We start from the raw sequence: 24,555 nt of genomic DNA on the forward strand, positions 1-24,555 counted from the left end.
CTATTTGCTCAACATTGTTCTTTTTATCAAACTCACAAAACATGGAAATTCCTATTTTACTTACGCTTTAATATACCACAAATTCATAGAGGTATCTTTAGCAGTTGTATTGATGTGGATATAGACAAGTAATTGGAAATCCAATAAAATGCTAAGTACGCATTATTGCTTATAAGCTTACCAAATACTACCAAAAGAAAATAATTTGAATAATTAACACCCGAATGTCTTTGGGAATCACAAAAATATCACCTAAAACTAGCTACATATTATATAAATAGCAGAAATATTCTGTTTAAGATTTTTCATTTCAAATAAATAAGTATAAGTAATTGGTTATGAGTACATTAAAAGGAATTTTCCTACCACTATTCAACATAGGACAACTCCAAGAATACAAAAACCAGCAATAAATATTAATTTTAAATAAAAACATCAGCAACTTTCGTTGTTGTAAGTGAATAAATTACAACAAGTGTGAGCATACACGTATCTTATCGATGTGTCTTAATAGATTTTCGCTGTACATTCTGAGAATGGAAAAAGAAAAAAGCTTTTGACAATTTTGTCAAAATAATCAGATAAAATGTTAAAGGTGGAAGATGATTGACAACAATGAATCCTTCATAAAGCAGAGACTAGCTATCTTCTCTCTCCGCGACCATGAAAATGCCCATCATCAGCAGTTCTACCATTACTTGGATCACGAATTCTACCGATCTGTCAGTAAAACTGGTCCACAGAATGATACTAACTGTTGGCATTGATATCTACTACGGGTGGGCCATCGTTGCTACTGGCTATCTGTGTTGAATATTCTATAAGGTCCAAAGGCACGGCTTGACTCGGGTCAAATATTATGTACTCTTGAACCAAAGAGCTGTCAGAGTTGGCGGTCGACAATCTGCCAGGACACTGTAACAAAAGAGTTGGAAAAGTGAGTGAGGAATAGCACATTTGGTTTAGAGCAATTTGGATAAAAATGTTCTATTTTATTTTAGATAGGTGATGAAATAGCTGAGAAAATTATGACATGATAAAACTTTCATGTTCTGGATTAGGTCTGAAATTTTTTAGATTTCTCATTTGAAATTTCTGCCTTTGACGCGATTGTACATTCAAACAGAGTGGATTGCATAGCGACACCGACAGTGACAATGTGTTATTATTGCATATTTCTAGCGTAACTAAAATAGGGATTTTCAAGTTTGTGAGTTTGATAAAAACAACAATAGTAAGCGAATAGTAATAAATTTTGCCGACTTTTGAGACACTGATGACAATCGCTCATAACAAGTAATGATAGATAAGGTGTTCCTTGTGATGGTATACTTATAGGAAATTAATTTCAACAACAAAGTTCCAACAATTAAACCAATAGAAATAACAAATTTCATGATGAATATAAATATTAACACCATATTAATCAAAAATTAATCAAGAATACTTATATTAGTCTATTAATATAGATTAATATTAATTTGACTAAACAGGACGGACAAACACTTTGAATGCAAACAGAGCAGAACCTAAATGAATAAATCACATTTTGTAATTGTGTCTATTATTTGGCAGAAACTTTATGAAATTTCCACAATTTTTATATAAAATATGCAAACATGGCTGTAATGCGAGTTAATTTTTAAACTTTCGTAACAAAATCTTTGTTTCATAACCTGATAAAACGAATTCACATGACAAAATAAAGAGCCATACAAGGAGACTAATAACACCGGTAGTTTACAGCAACTTATTTCAATTATTCTTATGTAATAATAGTTATATTAACTTATTATTTCAGTATTTAAAGATTAACAAAGATGAAACACCAATGAAAGGCATTTAAAATTTCTCTCAGTGCTTCTGGTAATTCAATGGAAGAGACTTCATTCACCCCAAAAACTAGTTGATCAACTTGGGACAATGAAAGCTGCTAGGGAGGCAAAGCAGCACTGTGAGAGCATGGGGAGAACAACTCAACTTGTGAATGCTCGAGTAGCCCAGGAGACATGGTGACAAGGACAGCAGGTTGACAACGTACAATAGGCTTCTTATCAACTATGGATAAAGGATTTAAACACTATCATATCTATATGATAAAAATTACCTCTGGACTTGCATTGCTTTTAACTCTATAAACAGCAGCACTGCGAAGAGCTAGAAAACAACTTTGTCTTAAAAAGCTGGAGCGAGAAACAGCATGGCTCAGAACTAAACGCGTCGTCTCAAAAGGCCTGTGCACACTATCTCTCAAATCAACGTTTAGCTGTGCGATGAACGGCAACTATTAGCTGTTTTGATGTCATCACCAACGATAAGGTGTACACACTACCAGCAATTAATTATCAGTGACTGCTAACCAACAACCAATAGAAATTACAAATTTGCATTCTTGATGTCGCGGAGTCCTTTTGTTATCTTTACATACATCTTCGTAACATCACAAAAACAGCATGTTTTCAGCAGGAATGTAGTTCTTCGTCATGCTTGCCAAATGACATTAATCTTCACAACTTGCAATTGAATCTGATGCCGTCAACAAACAGGCAATAAGGATGATAACAATTGTGTTATTCGGTGTGAAAGTTCAACACGTTGAAAGTCCACTGCATCGTCACTGGATTTCATTGAGCATTCATCACAAAATGATGTCATAGCAGCCAATCGTTGCAGCCATCGCACAGGTGAACATTGATTTGAGCGATAGCATGCAGGTTCCTATATGTTGCTGAAAAATCAAATTCTAATTTTTCCATCACTAAAACTTGAATGGCCTAAAGAGCACTTGATACTGTTGAACTGCATCATGATTTCTCTAGTCTGTTCACTAACACCAGTCATGAGCCATGCCCACTAGCAGACCCTTAGCCAACAGGATTAGAAAATACGAGCTACATGTTTACACAAAAGATATTGAGCTATTCTGACTGCTAATGTTAGGCATTGCGGGACGGTACCCCTAGCCTTGCTTTCTATTGAAACTAAGTAATCTTCATACTTTTACTACATGTACATTTTGCATATCTTTAGGCTATCCACAATTTGGTCTTTTGAATTTGATAACCAATAAAAATGGCAGGCTGTTGGTGACTGAATTTCCTTATAAATTAAACAGCATCAGGGCATATTATTTCTTTTTAATGACATGTCCTACTAGCAAGGCGTCTGCTTCGAGCGAGCCTAATGGCGCCTTGCTAAAGGAGCCCTCTTACAAACATTTTCTTCCTATATGACACTCTCAGTGCCTCAGGTTACTTTAGCTTGCGTTGGTAAGCCATGTAAAAGTAATACATTTTGAACCATAAATATTCATGCCCTACTCAAAAGCAATTGGCACTTATTCACAATTGTCTTCCCTTGAGAGGGGATAACTCTTTCCAAAGAGAGACAATCTGACACAAACATATAAACTGCTACAATGTTAATCCATAAATAACACTACTGTACTTAATGTGGGAATGCCATTGTTAAGCAAATCCATATATATATATATTTTTTAGTTTTCCAACAACAAAGGGTCCAGATTACTTCACTCGCCATTGTATATGTTTATTTACCAAAAAACTGGCTGCTTATGACAACTATAATTCTTTTAAGTTTGCATAGAAAAACATCACTACCAAAACCATATTCTAACACTCGGTCAGAAGCGTGTAGCTCATTTGAAGATTGATGCTACATCTGACACATTATTCCATATTAGCTCATTTAATGATTTTAAAACACAGTAATAGACAACTCCAAAACACATCAGATGCATATGCTTGAATCAGATGTCTGTTAGAAATACAGAAACATATGATGCTTACCAATATGGAGTTGTAACCCTTGTCTGGGGATTGCCTCCCCTTGTCCTTAGTTATGAGCGTTTGACATTTTCCTATCAGCACCTCAGCTACCAAGACTTTGTTAGGCTGTAACAAAGAGTGAACCATGCGAGTGATAGCGACTCCTGAGGCAGAAATAAACCTCACATTAACATGAGTTCACGCGACACAGACTGTTTGTATATATCAGTTATGTACTAGGGCAAACCTATGTAACAGAACTCAGAGGCTTTGTTTGTATACATACCAAAAGCTGAAAAACCAGTGAATAGGTAAAATTGAACCAACAAGCTTGTGATTGTAGACCATTACACCAGTCAGGGAGTTACTCCTCACTCTAATACAATTAAGTTGTTGAATTGCTATATGAACACTTGACAGTCGTGAAAAAATCATCAACGGGAATGTCTATTAATAAACCTCACTTCGTCTGTCTGTTAGTCCAAATAAACGCTATGCAATTTTACATTTTTTTGACCGATTTTGTTCAAGCTTGATACGCATATGCTCTGTGGCTTCCACCACTTTCCCTAAAACATTTGGTTTCCAAACTCCATCTGGTTCCTGAGAACCAGCCTCTTGAACACCCACCTAATTAGAATTCATGAATGCACCTTCCCATGCACTAAGGACAATTACCCTCAATGAGTGGTCGAACTTGATAGACTGTTGCCATGATAGTGGTGTAGCAATTTGCATTCCAAATCTATACCCATGCAGCGGGCTATCTGATTCCAAAAGACAGAAATCGCAGGCAACGCCGGATTTAATGCTAGCATAAAGCTTTAAGCCATAGATTTGTGAATAAAATACATTTTTCTAATTACAACGGTGCATCACAAATGCATCTTACATGAGATTTCCAAAAGTTTGACCTCAATCACAGTAACATGTATCATTAACAGATCTCAGAGCTATACATACATTCGTCTGCAATCTACAGTTATCGTTAGCAGAATGAAAATCTCAAGCCTTAGCAGAGCCTTTAACTAATGTGTAGATACCTCAAAATTCAGAATATCAGGATAACTAAAAACTTCTCCTGTACTCAACTAGCTCGTGGGAGCGAAAGAAGACTCACAGGTGAAAATTGCAGGGCAGCTGATGCATTGCGAGAGAAGTAAATTCCTTGTCCGTAGTCGCCATCAGACATATCTGCAATAGCAATTAATGTGAAAAACTGGAAATGACTTGGAATCACTTGAAATGACTGGTAATAACTTGAAATAACTTGGGATAACTTGAAATGACTTGGGATAACTTGAAATGGCTTGAAACAACTTGAAATGATTTGGAATAACTTGAAACGATTTGGAATAACTTGAAATGACTTGGAATAACCTAAAATAATGTGAAACAACTTGAAATGGCATGGAATAACTTGAAATGACTTAAAATGACTTCGAATACCTTTGAATGACATTCAAATAATCTGGCTCAATAATAAACCTTTAATAAAAAGAATAGGTAACAGGATTTGACAAGTATTTTCTTTAGTAGTTTCTGCTTATGCTTGTGATGCTTTGTTATGTGATAAAAATATTTTGTTTCACGCAAAATTTGTATTCCTGTTGTAATTATTAGTAAGGGCTTTAAGCTATCCTTGTTTGAACAAGTATCCATGGATTGTTGGTAGTTTTTCACAGCAACTTCTAAGTCAAATATTTTTATCACATAACAAGGCATCACAAGAATAAGCAAAAAATAGAAACTACTAGAAGATACTTGTCGAACTTCGAACGGAATATAAAAGAACTTACAGTATGCATTTACTCATATAAATGACATGCTATTTGCGAAAACCTAAAGATCATTATTCATAACAAAAACAACCCTGATGTAAAATGCAATGCATTGCTGTAAGAAAAGCTTCTAAATTATGCAGTTTTAACTGAGGGTGGTTCAGTAGGAGAAAGTGTCTCACCCACTGTTGAGAAGCCATCTTTGAGAATCTGTTCGAGTCTTTCAGGATGATCCGCTGACCCAGAGTAGTAGACTTTCATTACCATTGGTCTCTCCCCTAGGCTCCGCATTGCACTCGCGTACCTGTTTATTACTGCAGGGGGCAGCAGCGCCTACAGCAGCAGCGACAGCATGACTACATAAACTAAGGAATGTTGAATCTTGTTCATTTTAACCAATTTATAAATAGAAAAACCACCCCGCAGGCTCATATGAAGCGTGTCAAAAGCAGCTGTAAAAACGGCAGCATGTAAAAAGCAAGTCAAGGGCGACAAACCTAAATTTAAGTTTTGAAACAGAGATGAAAAAGTTGTCAACTGCTCAAATTGCAAAGATACCCTCTGAAGTAAACCCTATTAAACAAGGGTAGACAACTCCCAACTCAAAGGCGAGCCAACAACAGACTTGAAAGCGAGCCAATAAACAGACTCTAGGGCGAGCCGATAAACAGACTCGAGGGTGAGATGATGAACAGACTGGATGCCGAGCCGATACACAGACTCATGAGTGCCTTCTCCCAACTTTCACACCCTGGTAAGCCAATCGCAATAATTCTTGATGTTCGATCAATGGCACTTATAGTGAATGCAGCTATGATTAGCTGACGGCTATCACAATGCCAAAGTCAGAAACAAGGACCAGAATTATCCCGCTATACTCCGCTAATATTAAGAGGCAATAAGTATTCTTGGTTGTTCGGCCAGTAGCACTTACAGTGAATGCAGCTATGATACGCTGGCTGATATCACAATGCTAAACTCAGAAACAGTGACAAAGATTTGATACTCAAATTTCCCTTGGGCAATCAAGCCGAGCTATAGTTAAAGAACGCAGTATCTTTATTTGGCACTATAACTCACAGCGCACAGTAATAACACACCAAGCAATGGCACAACTGAAGGGATATATAACAAACCAAGGAAAGAATCCGCAGTTGATTGGCTGCGCTATATTAGGTCAACTGTTGCCACAATAAAATATTTGAAACACAAAAATGATAATATTTTCCGCTAACTAACCCCGTAACACGGGTATTAATAAGCTTCTGAAAATTTATAGAGCAAAATGCAAGTCTTAAAACCGTATGGCAATACAAATTTGCTATTATGAAACATACATACTACACCGGACATGTGTTAAGCGAGCGCATCGTAATTAACTATTCACATTTGAATAAACCGCGATAAATCAAACAACAAGCAACATAATATAGGCGCATAGAAACAACAAGCTGAAGCCGCCGAGTTATGACTCATCTAGAGAACACATGACCAACTTTATTACGCACGCTGACGGCCTATAAATACGGGTACCAACTGATAGTCACGTCACTCCCCTCTCCCATCTCAGCCTTCCTCAGGGCCACCTTTTCCCTCTCAAGAGCTCTGTTCCGTGATGATAATGTTGGGAACTCCGTGTCTTGACACAGAGTTCCCGATAAAAAATGGCAATAATTATGCTTCAAATCATAATTATCGCCAATTTTTTTTATTACACCTCTTACTCTCCAGGCAGCCCCATCGATGTTAACAAATGATTATCCCTACGCAATAAAAATTTTCCATACAAAGTTTATGAAAATATCTTGTTATTTAAAACCATTTTATGGTAAAGCAATTATTCTAAAAAAATGCACAGTGATCTTCCAACATTGTACATTCAAAATTACTTTGAGTGGAGTAAAATATTTGCAAGAACCATACGTAATATGTTACAAAATTCCTATATTATGAAGTAGAGGTCTGACTGTATAGCGGTTACCTTGGAAACGGATGTAACTGTGTACTCTTTATGAGCAGCATCCCTCCTGAGGCTGCACTTGAAATCCTCACATATCTTATGGAACTCTGCAACATCTTTACCATGGTCATAGATCTCTCCTTGGCTGCCACTCACAACTACATACCTCTTCAGCTCTGCAATGACAAACGAAAAATTGAATAACAAAAGAAAGCTTTATCGGAATTGCTTTGCATGAAAGCGAAAAGAACTACCAAATCAGCAAAATTGAGAAAAGTTAACACTTGGCTGTGACTTGATGGAAAGTAGTGAGGCTTATCAGAGAATATTGAGCAGCGTTTTGCATTGTAAACAAAATACAGGGGATAAAACTTCACACTTGATTTATCATGTATCTATCCCAAGGGGCATGTTATGTCGTCTCAAGAAAACGCAGCTGCTCTTGAAATTCTAAATGCTACCAAATGCCGGTACATCAGAAGCAGTGTCCTCAGCCTATGACTTGATCACAATGAAATGATACATGACTGATATTTTAATAATTTTTGTAACAAATGTTTCAAAGTTGACTATAGTTTGTATTTTCATGAATGTTTGAATTTTTCTGTACATCACACAGAAAAATTGCTAAAAGATTTGGCAACACCCAGCCAATGGCTGAGAAACTCTGAAATTGGGGAAATGAAGTTGAAATATCAAGACCTTCGAATGGAGGAGATACATTTACTAGTAATTCACTAGACTAAGGAGGGTTGCAGACACACCCATCCAAGGTTAGCCTAAAATCCTTAAGATAAACCTTACGTATAAAGTAATCAATTACATGGTGGACTTTCATAGCACTTGACAGAAAACTACTCCAAAGAGATAATTGATAAAATAGAGTGAAGCGAATGATATTCGATATTCATGTTATAAAGGTGTTAGGAATCCATGAATCAACTAACATATTTTTTGTTGCCGAATGAGCCCAAAATGCATCTAAAGAACTTAGCTGTGAGACAGCGAAGTACAAATTTAAATTCTACAGTTGTTGTGCCTCTAAAAGACAGCAGAATATCTGTTAAAATGCTTAAAATATCCTGTTCACAAAGATGGCCAAAACACTGATGTGTACAACAGCGAAAAACAATGTATTTCTCTCAAATCTAGGAACAAATAACCGTGTAACTATGGTAGACAGTGGTATAAAGGGAGATAAAACCACGCTGAATGCCTCGGTGCTTCAGAAGAAATAACAAGTCAATGGATAGACAATATAAATTCAAAAATCTCAACACTCAATTATTATTGTCTGTTGCAAGTTCTAGATATACAATGTATGTGTACATATATATACATATATATATACACATGTATATTAGTGTATATTAGTGTATATTAGTGTATATATATTAGTGTTTGTTTTTTGTTGTTAAACCCTGTGTCCAGTTATAGAAATTAAAACCTAGCAATGAAAAATCTGCACAGCACTGTATTTGATCTCGGGACCTCCACATCTAAGGTGATGAACTTAACTATTAAGCTACATGGAATTGAATGTATTCATTGGGGCAAATGTCAATACATTGGTTAGGATACTCATGCCTATAGCGCTAGCTTGGGGTAAATAACTAGCACTGTTGACTGTTATGTATAATGATTGTTCAGCTGGCCCAAAACCTGGGTATTGTTTTAGTGAAGATTCAAGTAAAGATCTAGCTTTCCAGGTAAGTTACTCAAATTCATGAGGTAATTATTCTATTACCCGTGCAACACCAGGAAATCACCTAGTACATTTATATATTTTATATATATTATATATACTCATATACATATGTATATACGCATAGGCCTATATACACACTTACACATATGTACATACACATATTAATATGTATATACGCCTACATATCCATCCGTATATACACATATATATCCATCCGTATATACAAGTATATGTACAGGTAAATATACACAACATACGTGTGTGTATTATATAAGTGTTTCAGCACATGACAGTTTTACAATAAACTGAAACTCGATAGAAACGACATAATTATTAAGCAAAGGGATACGAAGCAAGCAAATGAAATATCTAGAATGTGGACCTTTTTCAAGAAATACTAGACGTTCACCAACATATAAAAATGCTGCAGTGTTTAGGTATCATGCAATATAAACTAAGCAGCTCTGTGTACCAGTGCAGCACTAACCGTTAGCCACATATACCAGTGCAGCCCTAAGTGTTAGCTGGTTATACCATCGCAGCTCTAAGATATGCTGCAGAAGAAATTTGTACAAGTTAGGGTGAAGCAGTTATATTAAACTAAACAGTTGGAAGGTTGTTATGAGGATAACTCTAAAACAGAAAGGCAGTTTAGAATGTCCCTTAGTCACTGTTAAAAATGACACAAATTTGAATTTCTCTAAAATGATGAAAAATAAGAATTTCTAGTCTTAATCAAACATTAAAAACAGCATTAAAAACAAACATTAAAAATTCAAAAAAAATTAAAAATAACAGTTATAACACGATAATATTTTACACTCAATTCTTTTACAATACGTATTATTCAACCTTTACAAAACAATCAATAAATTAGGCTCAATTTTGATTCGTCCAATCTGCTCGCCTTCTGCTACATCACTGGCTTAACATGATTTAAAGGAGACAAAAATAGACTTTGAAAGCAAATTCTAGCAGCTGGCTAATTTGTACCATTGCTGATTAAGTTGGTTAAATACCAAACGATATTCTATTTTAACTCTTGTGCTGTATATCTGAGCGTGTCTGAATGCTGTCTATAAATGAACAGGTTGAGTTCTCTAAAACTATCTTCGGTGTATTATTGAGCAGAGCAAAAGTGACTAAGAGTGAAATGAAATGAATTCGATTAAATGGTGTTTGTTCAGCACCAACTGTCACAGCCAACAGTCCAGTTATATCTAAGTAACTCAACCGCTACGTAACTCAACTCAACATTTATGAACCGAGTGAACTCGGATGGCCATCAAATCAAAAGCCTTGAATCATAACGCATTTAAACAAACTAAATTTTGACCAGCTGAAAGACAAGCTGAAAAAATTTCCGGAATTGGCACTTTTACATTGCGGTAAATCTTGGGTTTCCGACAGCTGTGTTCCTTGGCAGCTGCGAGACTTTAAAATAGGAAAGGTTAATTTTTACATCCAATAATATGCTTTAAGACCTCGTCTGTAGCAGACGAATTTAGGCAGACAATAAGTATCAATCTCGTAAAGCGTGTGCTAATTTTTTAAATACTTGAAACAAATAGAATAAACCTTACATAGCATTTTTAAAACAAGAAATCATATTCAGTATGAAATTCACGGTTGCTAAAAAAACACGGTAACTGTCCATAGAGGTAATTATTGTCCATAGAGGTAATTATTTGATAAAAAAGGAAACTTTTTTCACACATTGGTTAACAGTGGTTATGCTGTAAAAGATAGAAGCTGTGCAAGAAATGTCCTGTTCATTTCACCATCTGCTACAAGACTATGATGAAAAAGTAGTACAACTAAACATTGCTGTTAGGGAAAGCGTGCAAGGAGGTCTGACCAGCATACGACCCAAAGCGGGGATAAATGGCGGGTGACAGATTCACGATAAATTATTACAAGCATAACAAGTATACCTGAGTGCTGTAGCAGGTCTGGAATGAAAAGGCCTAATCACCAGATGCACTATATAAGACTAAGCAAAAAATGTAAATCTATGCACAAAATTAAATTAACAAGTAGACATACCCGATGTTGCCCGTGTAAAAAAATGACCAAGAAATTAAATCATGAAATTATTTATTACATATAAGCAGTTTAAAACTTTTACTTCAACAAAATTATGGTTTTTCCCATAAATTTCATAAAAATGCAATATTAAAAGAACTCTATTCAAAGAGTAGCCTACTATGTAAAAAGAGAAAAAACAATTTATTTCTCAAAAAGATAAATTAAGAGACGTTGTGACTCGCTAGCCAAATGGCTGTACTGATTGACTAATACAACAATTAATTAAGCAAGCATTTAGGTAAAATTGGCATTAATAAACATGAGATGTAGAGTTGTCTTCTTTTGTGGGAAATTACAAAAGAAAAGACAATTCTTAGCTTCATACTCACATCTAGTGAAGTGTGACTCGAGGGCGTAGTGGTAAAAGGATAAGGTCCAATATTTTCAACAACATTCCAAACGAGGCCAAGAAACTTTTCTGCACACACTCAGCGTGTCAGTTAATATGAAGTTCCACAAAATTTTAGTAGATTATATTAGAAAGTATTGGTATTTTTCTATCATTTGCGATTGTTTTTGACGTTTTGGGTGATCTGATTGCCAAGATGTTTCAGGGTTAAAGTTGATAAAACTTGATCGGTATGTTATATACTGACGTCTATAATTGCAAAAACTTGATGGCAATTCCTGATTCAACTATAGCAATGATAACAGCTAGTGTCGTCACCTTGAATGAACTTTTCTTATGAGCATTTTAACCGTGATCAAATTGTAATAATTTTAATCTTGAAACATCCTGACCATCAGATCACTTCAAACATCAAAAACAATGGCAAATGATAGAAAAATGCCCACACTTTCTAATATAATCTACTAAAATTTTGTCCAAGTTCATCCTTAATCACTTGCAACAATAGAGTTATCATGGTTGCAAGTCCCTCATTACTCTAAGGGATGATAACTCTATGCTTGCAACTCAAAGTGATTTGGAAACTTGGTTTGGTTATGATTAGAATGATGCCGACATGCATTACTGAACTTTTTTAAAAGGTGACTTGGGCAGCTTCATCACTGAACTTTTCAATTGCTCGTGACATTATCAATTCAGAGAACAGGTCAAGGGCTTCCTTCAACCAAACAGTTCAAAAACCATTTGCTGCATAATAACTCTCAAAGTAACTTTACCAAACTAGACTACAGCATACCTTGATCAGTGTCAGTTGCCAGCACAAGAGTATCTGACTGCATCGCTGCCTCGCTGACATTGTCATTTTCAACGTCTGGCAGCGTGTTAGAGATTACGTGATATCTGTTCCTAAGGGTGGCGGAAGAATCAGCAGCATCACCTGCTTCTTCACCTACATGATACATTTTATTTTACAGATAAGAGACCAGATTACATGTACCATTATTGACTACAAATCTCATACTTTAGTTCAACTAAACATTGTGTTTATAAAAAATCCTCTAGGTCATCAGCTAGTCCATTTCTAACATTTATAAGCGTGTAAGAAACTGAAATTACTAAAATAACAATCAATGAGGGGACAATGAATAAAATTATATTCCAAGTAACAATATCATAAATAACAGCACCAATAGGGGGATACAATATCATAAATAACAGCACCAGCAGGGGTAGATACAATAACATAAATAATAGCACCAACAGGGGGTGGATACAATATCATAAGTAACAGCAATAACAGGGATGGATACAGTATGCTAAATGACAGCAATAAAAGGGGTGGATACAATACCATAACTAACAGTAATAACAGGGGTGGAAACAATATTATAAATAATAGCAATAAAGGGGTGGATACCATATCATAAATAATAACAATAACAAGGGTGGATACGATATCATAAATAACAGCAATAATAGGGGTGAATACGATATTATAACTAACAGCAATAACAGGGGTGGATACAATATCATAAGTAACAGCAATAACATCGGTAGATACAATATCATAAATAACAGCAATAACATCGGTAGATACAATATCATAAATAACAGCAATAACAGGGGTGGATACAATACCATAAGCAACAGTAATAACAGGGTCGGACACAAGATAGTCAGTAACAACAATAAAAGGGCTGGATACAACATCATAAGTAGCAGCAGAATTATATGATGAATTACAAACATTGGACTTAATTAATTGAAAAGAATAAAGTGGAACCCTTAAGATGCCTTAACATCAACTAATCCATAAAACGATGTAAAATTTGAGCATATAATCTAGAATTTTTTTTTTAATATATGAGTTTTTTGAAGATTTTCTGAGCATCACAGTTTTGTGAATAAAAGTAAAAAGGTTGAAAACAAAATTAAAAAGAAAACTCGATGTCTAAAAATAAACTGAGTTAGTTTAACCTTGACCAATGTCAAAACGAACAAAGTTTACTGTGTATTTCAGAACAAATTAACAAAACTACAGCGCATTCTGATGGAAATATTTGATTCAACATACAACGAATGATCTTAACATACAAAACAGGTCTCAGAACAAGATGCTATAAATGATGACAAGATGCTACACGCGCCTAAGTTCAGTAACTTACTCCTAGCTCGGTCAATCTTAGCGTCACTTCAGACGTGAATGATGAGACAAATCTTTATCATATTCGAACTTTAACTATGCGATAGGTTCTTCTCACGTTTATGATAAAGCAGTTAGTATAGGATCTTAGCGAGCTCTCCTTAGCCCAAATTCCTGTTCATACACAGGAGAAAAAGATCTTAATCGATTGGTTAATGTTTGAAAACAGTTAATAAACGATAGGGTTACTTTTGACACTTGACTGTATGTACTTCAGACTATAACACATGTCTCTACCGTGGCATAATCACAGTGGTGACATGCTCATGATGAAGTGATAATGTTTTTTTAATATCATTTTTATCATATATTAATCATTATTATATTACTAGCTGTACAACCCGGCGTTGCCCGAGTAATAAAAAAAGTCTTTGGACAGAAAACTTACTTGTATTAAACATATAACAACATTTGCCATTCTAACTTTCAAACTACATATCATGAGAAAAGTGTTTTGTGTAATTGAAATAAATTGAGAGAGAAAATAAAAACAACTGTAAAGGTTTTCAAAGTTTGTCAAACAACTGTAACTTTCAAACTCCCATATCATGAGGAAAATGTTTTGTGCAGGTCAAATTTATTACAAAAAATAAAACAACTATAAAAGGGTTTAGATACAAATGAGAAAATAATTAGCAAGTAATAGTTAAATTAAGTCGGTTTTGCAACGATTGCAATAAAGGAGGATTCGGTAATGATACAATTATTACGAACTGAGAAAACAAAATTAAAATCTGGAATATCTTGAATTAATAATAACAATTCTTGCATAGAAGTGTGTGTGTATAAAAAAGTTACTGTTCCACCAGAAGCTATCCATCAAAACTTTGAATACAACGATACTGGTACCTCTCGATACCGGTACAAATGTAATAATGATATAACCTACTGTCTTCGTCTGACCGAACGGAGAGATAATGTCGAGGCTCGTCCACGGAGACCATACAATTGTCTGCGTAAGAAAAATTGGCCTTGACCTCAGATATAGTAATTGAACCTTACAAAAATTATTTCTTAACAAGGGCATCGTAACGCGTAGCCGAATTGGTAAAATAATCAGCGTGCGCTATAGCTATAGCCGGAGAGACACACATACGGACGGGCACACCAACTTTAAGAAATATATATATAGACAGAAGCATCATAACGTGTGGGCGTAATGCTAAAATAATAGCTATAGCTAGACAAACAAAACCATGAATACACGAAAGCACATTCGACCAACTTTGAGATATATATATATATATATATAGATTATAATACGAATGCTGCTAAAGTTCTACAATTAAATATTAGTTTTCATTGAATGGGTGGTTCAAAAACTACTCTTTTAACCATGACCAAAGAATGTGTTTTTGTGTTTAAACAGGAAGAGTTTTCCTCTTCCTCTCGCGTACCAACTATATAACTAAACTATTAGAACAGAAATAATCAACTATTTTTACCTCTACAGGCCAGTCCATAAACCAAACCTGAACCAGTAAGTTTGCAATTAATAGTAATGCCCATGTACCGACGGAGTAATAATGGCGGCAGCAGCGACTCTATTAAAACTCAGGTAATTTTACCTGTGAACTGTCTTTGCTAGCTCAAAAAACAGCACTGTAAAGCTGCTTCACAAATCGCTATACCAGGGATGACTAAATAATTTTGGTCATGATCCGCTACAGTCAAATCTGACAAATTAAAGATCCACAACGAGCCGAAAATGCGCTATTTACTTTTTACCAAATATAAACAAGCAATTATTTGTGTACATCTTAAAACAAAGCGCCAAATAGGATTTTTAAAAACTTTGTTTATATTCATAATTTGGCTAAGAATCACTGAACGAATGTGCCATAATAAATATGTCTGATATCAATGAGAAAAATGATGAGTGGGATTCGACTTCACAATACTATCAAAACACAGTTTCCTGCTACTTACAGTGACTCTTAAAGTATATGAAGAGGAGTAGCTGTAAGTCTTGTTATATGATTGTTTTTCACAAAATTCATGGCTGAAAACAATGAATTTACAAAAATCAAAAAAGTTTACAAAAATCTTTTTAAACCAAATTTTTAAAAAAATATTTCAAAAACATTTTTTGACAGCCAACTTGAAAGATCCACAAAAAAGCTACAAAGATCCGCATCCGGATCTAGATCCGCCATTTGGCTATAGCTGTGCTATACCATGTTTAGTGAGAAAATGAAGGTAGCTAGTGCACCTATTAGGATAGCTCAGTATGAGTATGTTTACATCACACAACAGTAACAAAAATGAATGCAATTGGCAAAGGTAATCACAAGGATTTCAGCTATTCAAGTTGACCAATATGCAATATATAAATCACATTACTTTTTAAACATATTGCTCAAAGCCAAGATGAGAAAATCCTGTCTGATAAGTTTAATGGAAACTCATTGGCTCTGAGGTCCACAGGCAGCAAAAACCAGTGTTCAACTTAGGAATATTATTAAGTGTTGTAATATTATTCATAAACAAAACGAGTTATTATACAGTAGGCCCAATCTTATATTAAGCAATATCAAGAGAATTTACGCCAGCGACATTATGGGATTGCCAGAAACGACATCATGGTATTTCCACCAGCAACCTGGCTCCTTGGTACAACTGGGAGGCTCGCTGCTAGAAATAAGACATTTCTAAGGTTATTCTAGTCACTCACTGTCAGCTGCATTAGACATGTTGAGGGACTTTGTCTTTTGTATCAGCAGGTCTTTTTCTGCTCGAACTTGATTAGCTTCTGCCACGACTAGCTTTGATTTTAGGTTCTTTATTATCTCCTCCTGACTGGATATCTGCGAGTACAAAATTCTGTGATACCCACCAATAAATCAGAGCATAAGGCACTGCTGAGCCATGGGACAGCTAGGCTAACACCCATAGAGCTACTCTCCTTATACACAACAGCAAGAAAGCTAGCAACAAGAATGATAAAATTGCAAACTGGATATGAAGCAATAGTTCAACAGCGCTTCACCCAGAAAGGATTCATCGAAATCACCTACAGGCTCAATGGATACAATAGATTTATACATTGCAGAACTAATAGGATGGTGTAACAAATTTTAAATAATATTGCTTATTACATCTTATCATAAGTAGCAGCAGCAACAGGGGTGGATACAATACCGTAATTAACAGCAGCAACATGGGTGGATACAATACCGTAATTAACAGCAGCAACAGGGGTGGATACAATATAATTAACAGCACTAACAGGGGTGGATACAATATAAGTAACAGCAACAACATGGATAGATACAATACCATAAATTAACAGCAATAACAGGGGTGGATACAATACAATTAACAACAATAACAGGGGTGGATACAATATCATAAATAACAGCAACAACAGGAGTGGATGCAATATCATAATTAACAGCAATAACAGGGGTGTATACAATATAATTACCAGCAGAAACAGGGGTGGATACAATATCATAAATAACAGCAACTATAGGGGTGGATGCACTATCATAATTAACATCAATAAAAAGGGTGGATACAATATCTTAAATAACAGCAGAAACAGAGGTGGATACAATATCATAAGTAACTAGAATAACAGAGGTAAATAAAAACCATAAATAAGCTTATACATATAACAAACATTTCTATGAAGCAAGAAAAAGGAAGCTGCAGAACATGGCAGCAACAGACTAAGGTACTTCATATGATATAACATGCCTATAAAATAGCCCACGTCTCATCCAGATTTATACAACATCAAATTCATAGAAATTCACAGCAATGTAATAAAGTCAGATGAGAGAACTCTAATAAAAATAATACAATAAATCTATTACAAGCTAAAAAGACTTGAGATAAATTTCATTCGTGTAAAATGACAAAAAAAATTATAAGGCATTAGACTCAAACACCAGCTAGCAGCTTCGTTCTAGCCTTAAAATGTCATATTCTTTGTCAAGTCATATTGGCAGCATATAAAACTATAAACTATAAACAAAACAAGCACACAACCTTGAAACCTGCCGACCTTCTACGTAGATGATGAGTAGGGCGACTAGACAAGGTGAATGGCTGTGAGCCCTAGCACCAGCTCATCTAACTAAGATCGGAAGGAGAATGAAGAGCTAGCAGGGAATCAATAGAGACCACAGCTGAGCAGTCATTAAGGATAAAAGTAGCGCTAAATTATACCATGGCACGAAGTCTAATCATCTCAGCTTTCATTCTCTCAATAATAGTAACTTCAGATTGATGGGCTTCGAGGCTCTTGTCCTTCCTATTAACATAGAATTAGAGGCTACACTCTAACGTCTTATAACAACTGTCTCTAATTACAAACCTACGCTATAGGCTGCTCTATGATAATCTTGTATTCAATTCAGGGCGTACAATCGTGCTCATCTATTGCACTTCATGTACATATTGTCAAGCGTAATGAGATATAAAGGGTGAAGTCGTTTACGGCATCGCTAATTGGATAAGTTCACGTAAAGCGATTTGTTTACAAGGGCCATTTCAACGCTCCCTCCGCATAGAGGGGGCTTCCAACTCTGCCAAACTAGTCGATTTTTTACATATTATGAGTTCAAAGAAAAATCTAAAAATGGTGATATTGTCTTCGTTAACCCTTTAGCTGGGTTAAAGCCCCGCAAAAACACCCGAACGTCATGTAATTTATTTTTGAAAGTTAAATAAAATCGGTATTCTATGAACATGCATAGCTCAAACTGAAATTTATTTCTTTAATCAAAATCTTTTGTACATAAACATTCATTTACATATGTACTATTACAAAAAAGCTACAACTATGTGTAATTGTCTCAGTATGAAATGCTTGAAATCATTCTTTTCAGTAGAGTCGAACCCTACAGTGTAGCCATGCGAGCTACCATAACAATCACTTTTCTCTGTATATTCAAAAGTCTTAAAGGTTTACATCACTTCTATCATCTGAATTATTTGTGTATTGATCAGGCAAAATATCACTACCGATCGCAGGATCAAATAAATTTTTATTTTACTATTTTGAAAGTCAAGCCAATGTTGACTGGTTTTTCCAACTTTCATTTTTTTCAAAGTAGTTGCGAATTCTTTAGCTTTTAGCACAAGGCAACACCTCTCAGATAATCGTTTTATATTGTGAATAGTCAACTATTATCTTGTTGATGATATTTAAAACTTACTATGCGTTCATATCCTTTGTTTGATGTTACTAGGCGACAGCTTTATAAACATCTACCGAAAGCGACATAAATGTCGTTTCCCCACCCAACCGATAAATGACATTTTTGTTGTTTCCTGAGCCAAAGGGTTAATTAGCAGGGATCGACAAAAAGATGGCTCGTAGTAAAAATGCAAAACCTAATTTCCATTGGCCATATGTAAATGACATACAGACAGAAATATTTGACCATGATAAGCCTAACATTTTCATCGGTATTATATGTTCTTCATACGTGAACGACGAACAATGTAAATTAAGCTTCTCCATCGGACACTCGGATATCTGCTAATTTTATATCTGTCAAACTGTTTTTATCACTTTTAGTTGGTTAAAGGCCCATGATTATGGTAATTTTACGATAATTTTAGGGAAACACCCAACTCTAACGTTTAAATAAATTGACTTTCTTTTAGACAGCAAGGTCTATGCTGCGATAGAAAATAATAATAAATATTGCCTTTGTCTAAAATAAAGTAAAACAAACAGACCTTTACTATAATAATGGGCAAGTGACTTGACCAACATGAGAAAGACAACAAACATGTCTCTGCTATACAAGTTATAAAACAGCTTTGTAAACCTCCACAAACAATTCTTATGTGAACTTAAATTAAAAGCTTAACAGCTGTTGGTAGAACTCGCAAAAGTAGCAGTTTACGTTCAGACACAGTAAAAAACGGGTTTAATATCTGATGCAGGAATTTCTAAAGTAAGAATAGCTCTATGTCATCCACTTGATTTGCAATAAATTAAAAGGCAACTCGGGCTGTCTTGTAAGATAGTGCAATCAGGGACTGTGAGCTGACATGCCCTCGAGCACTGCATGCAGCGATAGCAAGGGTTTTAATCACTCAGTATGTTATAAGGCATATTGACTCAATGCTGTCATGGCTTCTTGGTTGAATAGACGGTGTTCTATGAATAACTATCAGGTTTCACCAAAGATTGTACAGGTTAAGGTTAAATAAACCAGAAGAATATATGGTAACATGGAATAAAAGTTCACGCAAAGTGAGGACATGAAACACTCATGTGAAGCATTGTGAGCTACTTTTAATTGACACAAAGCTCTGATTGGTTAATAATAATTTGTAATGAATTATTGTTCGCTATTTGCGTTTCAAATTACTAAAGTGGTTGAAATATTTATTATATTTTTTCAGTTTTTTTGCACTGAAATTCCTATAGTGCGCGTATATCCACATAAAACATAAGGGATAAAAAACAATGCAACAACTTTACTTCTTTTTTTCAGTCCTTGAGATAGGAGATGACGAAGCATTGAGTACTCCACACTCTGCCTCAATAGTGTCAGCTGTTTTACAGTAACCGACAGCCTTTTGACAGCTTAAACTGTATAACCCAAGTAGTACACGAAGGTTAGTTGAATAAATTTCTAAACATATTTAAAACTTCTAATTTCGCCTCTCCTCTACTTCATGCAAGACCGATTAAGGATGAAGAAGAAGCACCTGCCATTTGTCTCAGCAGATTGCTGCTAACACGACAAATGAAAGCCTCATTGTGGAGTTTAATATCAAATGCATCAAATGCTTTTTCTGACACCAAGAATGACGTTTTGTCAGGCTTAAACCCCTTTCGTCTGCTGTTTGCAGAGCTCTGACATCTAGGGTACTGCTACTTCTGCATCCTTCATACAGGAATTAATTAAAAGACAACTGACTGCATTTCAAAATTACAAATAGATATGACAACCACTCTTCATTTTTAGCAAAGAAATATTAATAAAGTTAAATGGTTAAAATTGAATAGGAATGAAAGATATTCATCAGCATTTTTTCCAAAACTGACACATTGAGGGTGTTTTATGGCACAACATAGACACCTGAGCTAGACAGTCATCCTTCGTTTTTTCGTGACGTCATTCTATCGTTGTCTGCAATCTTCATGGACAACGTTTATTGTTAAAAACACGAAGCTTCAGCAATTAATTGTTGCAAACAATGCTTTTGTTTGCAAATTTTTTATTTTAGTATCAAAACAACACAGAAAAATACTATTATTCAGGAGAATGACATTGTTTTTTACAAAGATGGCGGCTTTTTCGTGGACGAGCGCATGTGCAAACAGGGTGATGACGTAAAAAGAACGATGGATTCTTTCTGCGATTATCGAATAGCCAATGAATAAATTCAGCATAATGATCAGCTTTTTATTATTTTGTAGTGACATGTATTTACACTAGGTTAATAGGTAGGCTTACAACTGAAAAAATGCTTATGACATACCCGACTCAACAATATGCTTATGACATACGCGACTCAAAAATAGCTATTTTTTGACACTCTGTCATACAATCATCCTTCTACAGTATACATACAGAATTCAAAAGTACATGATATTTAAACTTTGTAATAGTATAAATCAAATTTTTTGTTACAATTATATGCTCATGTAGCCAACTATATTTTAGTTTAATTGATAGAAATGTAGTGTTTTTCAATTGAACTACAGCCGAGTTCGCACTATCTGATAATCAGTTATGAGCTTTTAGCTGACTTTTGTGACAATTTTTTTCACGAATGAACACATCGGCTTATCTACACAGCCGATTGATATTTCGCGTGCGAATACAATTAATTCTTATGAGGTACTAGTATGTTTGGCAGTCCAGTAAACTGTGAGAGATTGTAACGAATAGTCATCAGTATGTCCATAATTAACTGGCGACGACACAAGACGTCTGAGTGGTATAGTGGTTAGTACGCCGACCTGCAAATTGGAGTATCCGAGTTCAATCCCCATTCAAGACAGCTTTTTAACTCTCATAACGTGACTTTAGACAAACACCGATTCTATTATAGTAAGGATGATCTGTTCTGCGTGAAAAAAGTAGCTTCACTTTATCTGTTCGAATCAGTTTGATCGACTGTTTGCAAATTGTTTAAACTTTGTTCAGCCAAACTTTCTAGTCGACCAAAAAAAGCTTTTCAATGTTTATTGTCCCATCAAGATTTTGGTAATCGCTGACGAATTATCAGCAGAGTAAACACAGTTTTAATTAATCTCAAATGCTTAAATTTGCTGCTAACCAGAATCTCAGTGAGTAAAAAGTTGTTTTAGTCTAAAAATAAGTCATTTTTAAACTCGTTGCCAGCAGAACAAAGAGTTTTATTTCACGCCTGTAGATACAAACCCACATCGTTTCATTTATCATTCATGTTTTGATTTCGATTATCACACAAACATTGGTAAATAAATAATGAATGTACTCAGAGACATCACCGGAGTTACTTGAGGTGATGTGGTTTAAGGTTTTGTGTGCGTGTTTTATCAATTAGTAAAATTATAATACTGATTAGGTTAAAAAAATAAATAAAAGCCTAATTCCTACATGTTGAGGTATGAGGCCCACATGCGCATTAACAATGCAGCTAGTCAAGGCGCTGGACCCACAGAAGTTGGCATAACTCGACAATAAAGACAACATGCATCATTTCATTAAAATGAGAAAAGTCGGCAGGTCTTGATTAATTTAGCTTAATCAAGTGGCTCTTGACATCTTTTTCTAAAGTTACAAAGTGTTGAAATTTTACCTAAGTCTGTGTGAGCGTGACAGAGGAGTTTCAGCAACTCTATACAGTAATAACTTCGTCATGATTAGATTCATGCCAAAACCATAGACTAGCCTCTCTTGGTCTGCCTTTTAAGCAAACTTTACTATAATAAAGTCCGCAGCCCTCTGTATGAAGCCAAGGCTGGAGATTGAGAAAAAAGATTGCTTCGTACGGTATTCAAACCTGTGGCATTCGGTTTCATCACCCAGCAAGCTACCACCTACACCAATCACTCACCTTCCATGTTTTAGATTTACTGTGCGCATACTTATTCTCTGTACTTTATTGGCACCCATGATGATCTCTCACAGCACACTAGACTGCCAAGATACAAGGTCTTGTAAAACGTGAAACCGATTGTGTCACATCTTCTTCAAATTAAGGTAGATTATCGCCGTGCAGTAGAAAGATTTCATTGTATTGAGCCAAATTTATTCACTTTGACCAAATAATAGTAACATTCAAGTTACAAGTACAAGTTTGCAAAACTGCATTAAAAAATTGCATCCCTGATAAAGCAACCCTAGGCATCCTTCGTGTATGCATAAAAGGTGAGCCTTCAGATAATCACAAAGAGATTTACTTGTGTTTTAATAACACAGATGTCAGCGCTGTTCGTCCATCTTGCCCCTGCTGCCGCATACGGAGCAATCATAGACAGTAATGCAGTAACTATACAATGTAACACTGGCACTTATTTACAGAACATGACCAGCTGTCTGCAACCTTATGGTCTCGCCTACTTCAGGCATTTCCAAACCAAAGTGTACATTATTGTGTGCGTCACGTACGTTACGTACCAAAGGAACCTTATTAACAGTGGGCTATAGGATAGCTACAATGAATGATGTCTTCGAGGGCGACTTCAGCATATGCTGCCATGACATCAGTTCCAGATGCAGAATGTTGGTTCTGTCCATAAATACTTGCGCATAACTGGCATATGATTGGCCAATTTTATCAATGATGAGTACATTTTTAGTGTTTTAAAAATTTATCAAAAATGGGTAGTTCATCACTACAATAACTATTTTCACAGCAAATTTTTATAATTAAAAATGTTTTGAATGTGTGTCTACATTGTCAAAAATAAAGTTACTATGTGGACCATGAAAAGATTATAAAGTGACATCAAGCTGTGGAAAAAAACATTGACTTGGAGAGATAAAGAGGGTAGCCAGAAAAGGGTGGGTACGATGACCGTCCCTGAATAGAACTCCCTTTAACATGAGCCTATTTAGTTAATCCCGTGCTGTTTAAATTAAAACATGAACTTTAACCGTGAACCGGTTTTGGTTGAAAAGGTGAAGACCAGACTAGCGAATACAACTAAGTTGTGTTTTAATTTAAAAAACTGTACTTTTGCCATTTAAATTATACTTTTGCATATTTAGGCATAATTAATCTATTGAACAAGGTAGAAAATGGAAACTAGCTATCAAGCAAATAACTGAAAATTTTAAACAGTTAACTAGCCTCATATGTAAATTTGTGCTTCCTATATCTCTACGTTATACACCCAACCATGAGATGTTTCGTCTTTACAGTTTACCTTCATGAATCAAATAAATCATTGTCAAATGACACAACTAACTCCCACTAGATTTGGCATCAGCCATTTTTTAATTAGATTTAATTATTTTGATTTTGAAGGTGATTGAAAATTGTAAATCTGCATTTTACAAAACTGTAATATAATAACTAGTACTTTAGCAATTCATGTGAATCAATAAGGATAAACACTGCATAATTTGGAGAAATATATGTTACAATCCACAAAAATCTCTAACAATAAATCTCACTTTGCCATCATGCGTCTGTCTGTTTGTCCGCAGAAAACCTCTACATTTTCTTATTTTTTGGCTGATTTCATTCAAAATTCACATGTATA

The 24,555-nt window shown here is 35.1% G+C and overlaps 1 protein-coding gene across 2 annotated transcripts in view; it reads right to left on the minus strand.

Moving 5' to 3' along the window:
- Positions 1-99: 99 nt before the first annotated feature.
- LOC137394634 (uncharacterized) overlaps positions 100-24,555 on the minus strand; it is a 51,375-nt gene continuing 26,919 nt past the window's right edge. Inside the window, exons 8-16 of one of the 2 annotated variants that reach the window (XM_068081384.1) lie at positions 18,054-18,138; positions 16,552-16,684; positions 12,471-12,623; positions 11,172-11,189; positions 7,551-7,705; positions 5,752-5,902; positions 4,909-4,982; positions 3,810-3,914; positions 100-915 (exon numbers count right to left, since the gene is read on the minus strand). In XM_068081384.1, coding sequence (XP_067937485.1) covers positions 751-915; positions 3,810-3,914; positions 4,909-4,982; positions 5,752-5,902; positions 7,551-7,705; positions 11,172-11,189; positions 12,471-12,623; positions 16,552-16,684; positions 18,054-18,138 — 1,039 coding nt within the window. In that variant the 3' untranslated portion in view covers positions 100-750. The remainder of the gene's footprint in view (positions 916-3,809; positions 3,915-4,908; positions 4,983-5,751; positions 5,903-7,550; positions 7,706-11,171; positions 11,190-12,470; positions 12,624-16,551; positions 16,685-18,053; positions 18,139-24,555) is intronic. The other variant, XM_068081385.1, reaches the window with a different exon arrangement.

Source organism: Watersipora subatra, chromosome 4 (genome assembly GCF_963576615.1).
Source record: "Watersipora subatra chromosome 4, tzWatSuba1.1, whole genome shotgun sequence".
In the NCBI taxonomy this organism is placed as follows: domain Eukaryota; kingdom Metazoa; phylum Bryozoa; class Gymnolaemata; order Cheilostomatida; family Watersiporidae; genus Watersipora; species Watersipora subatra.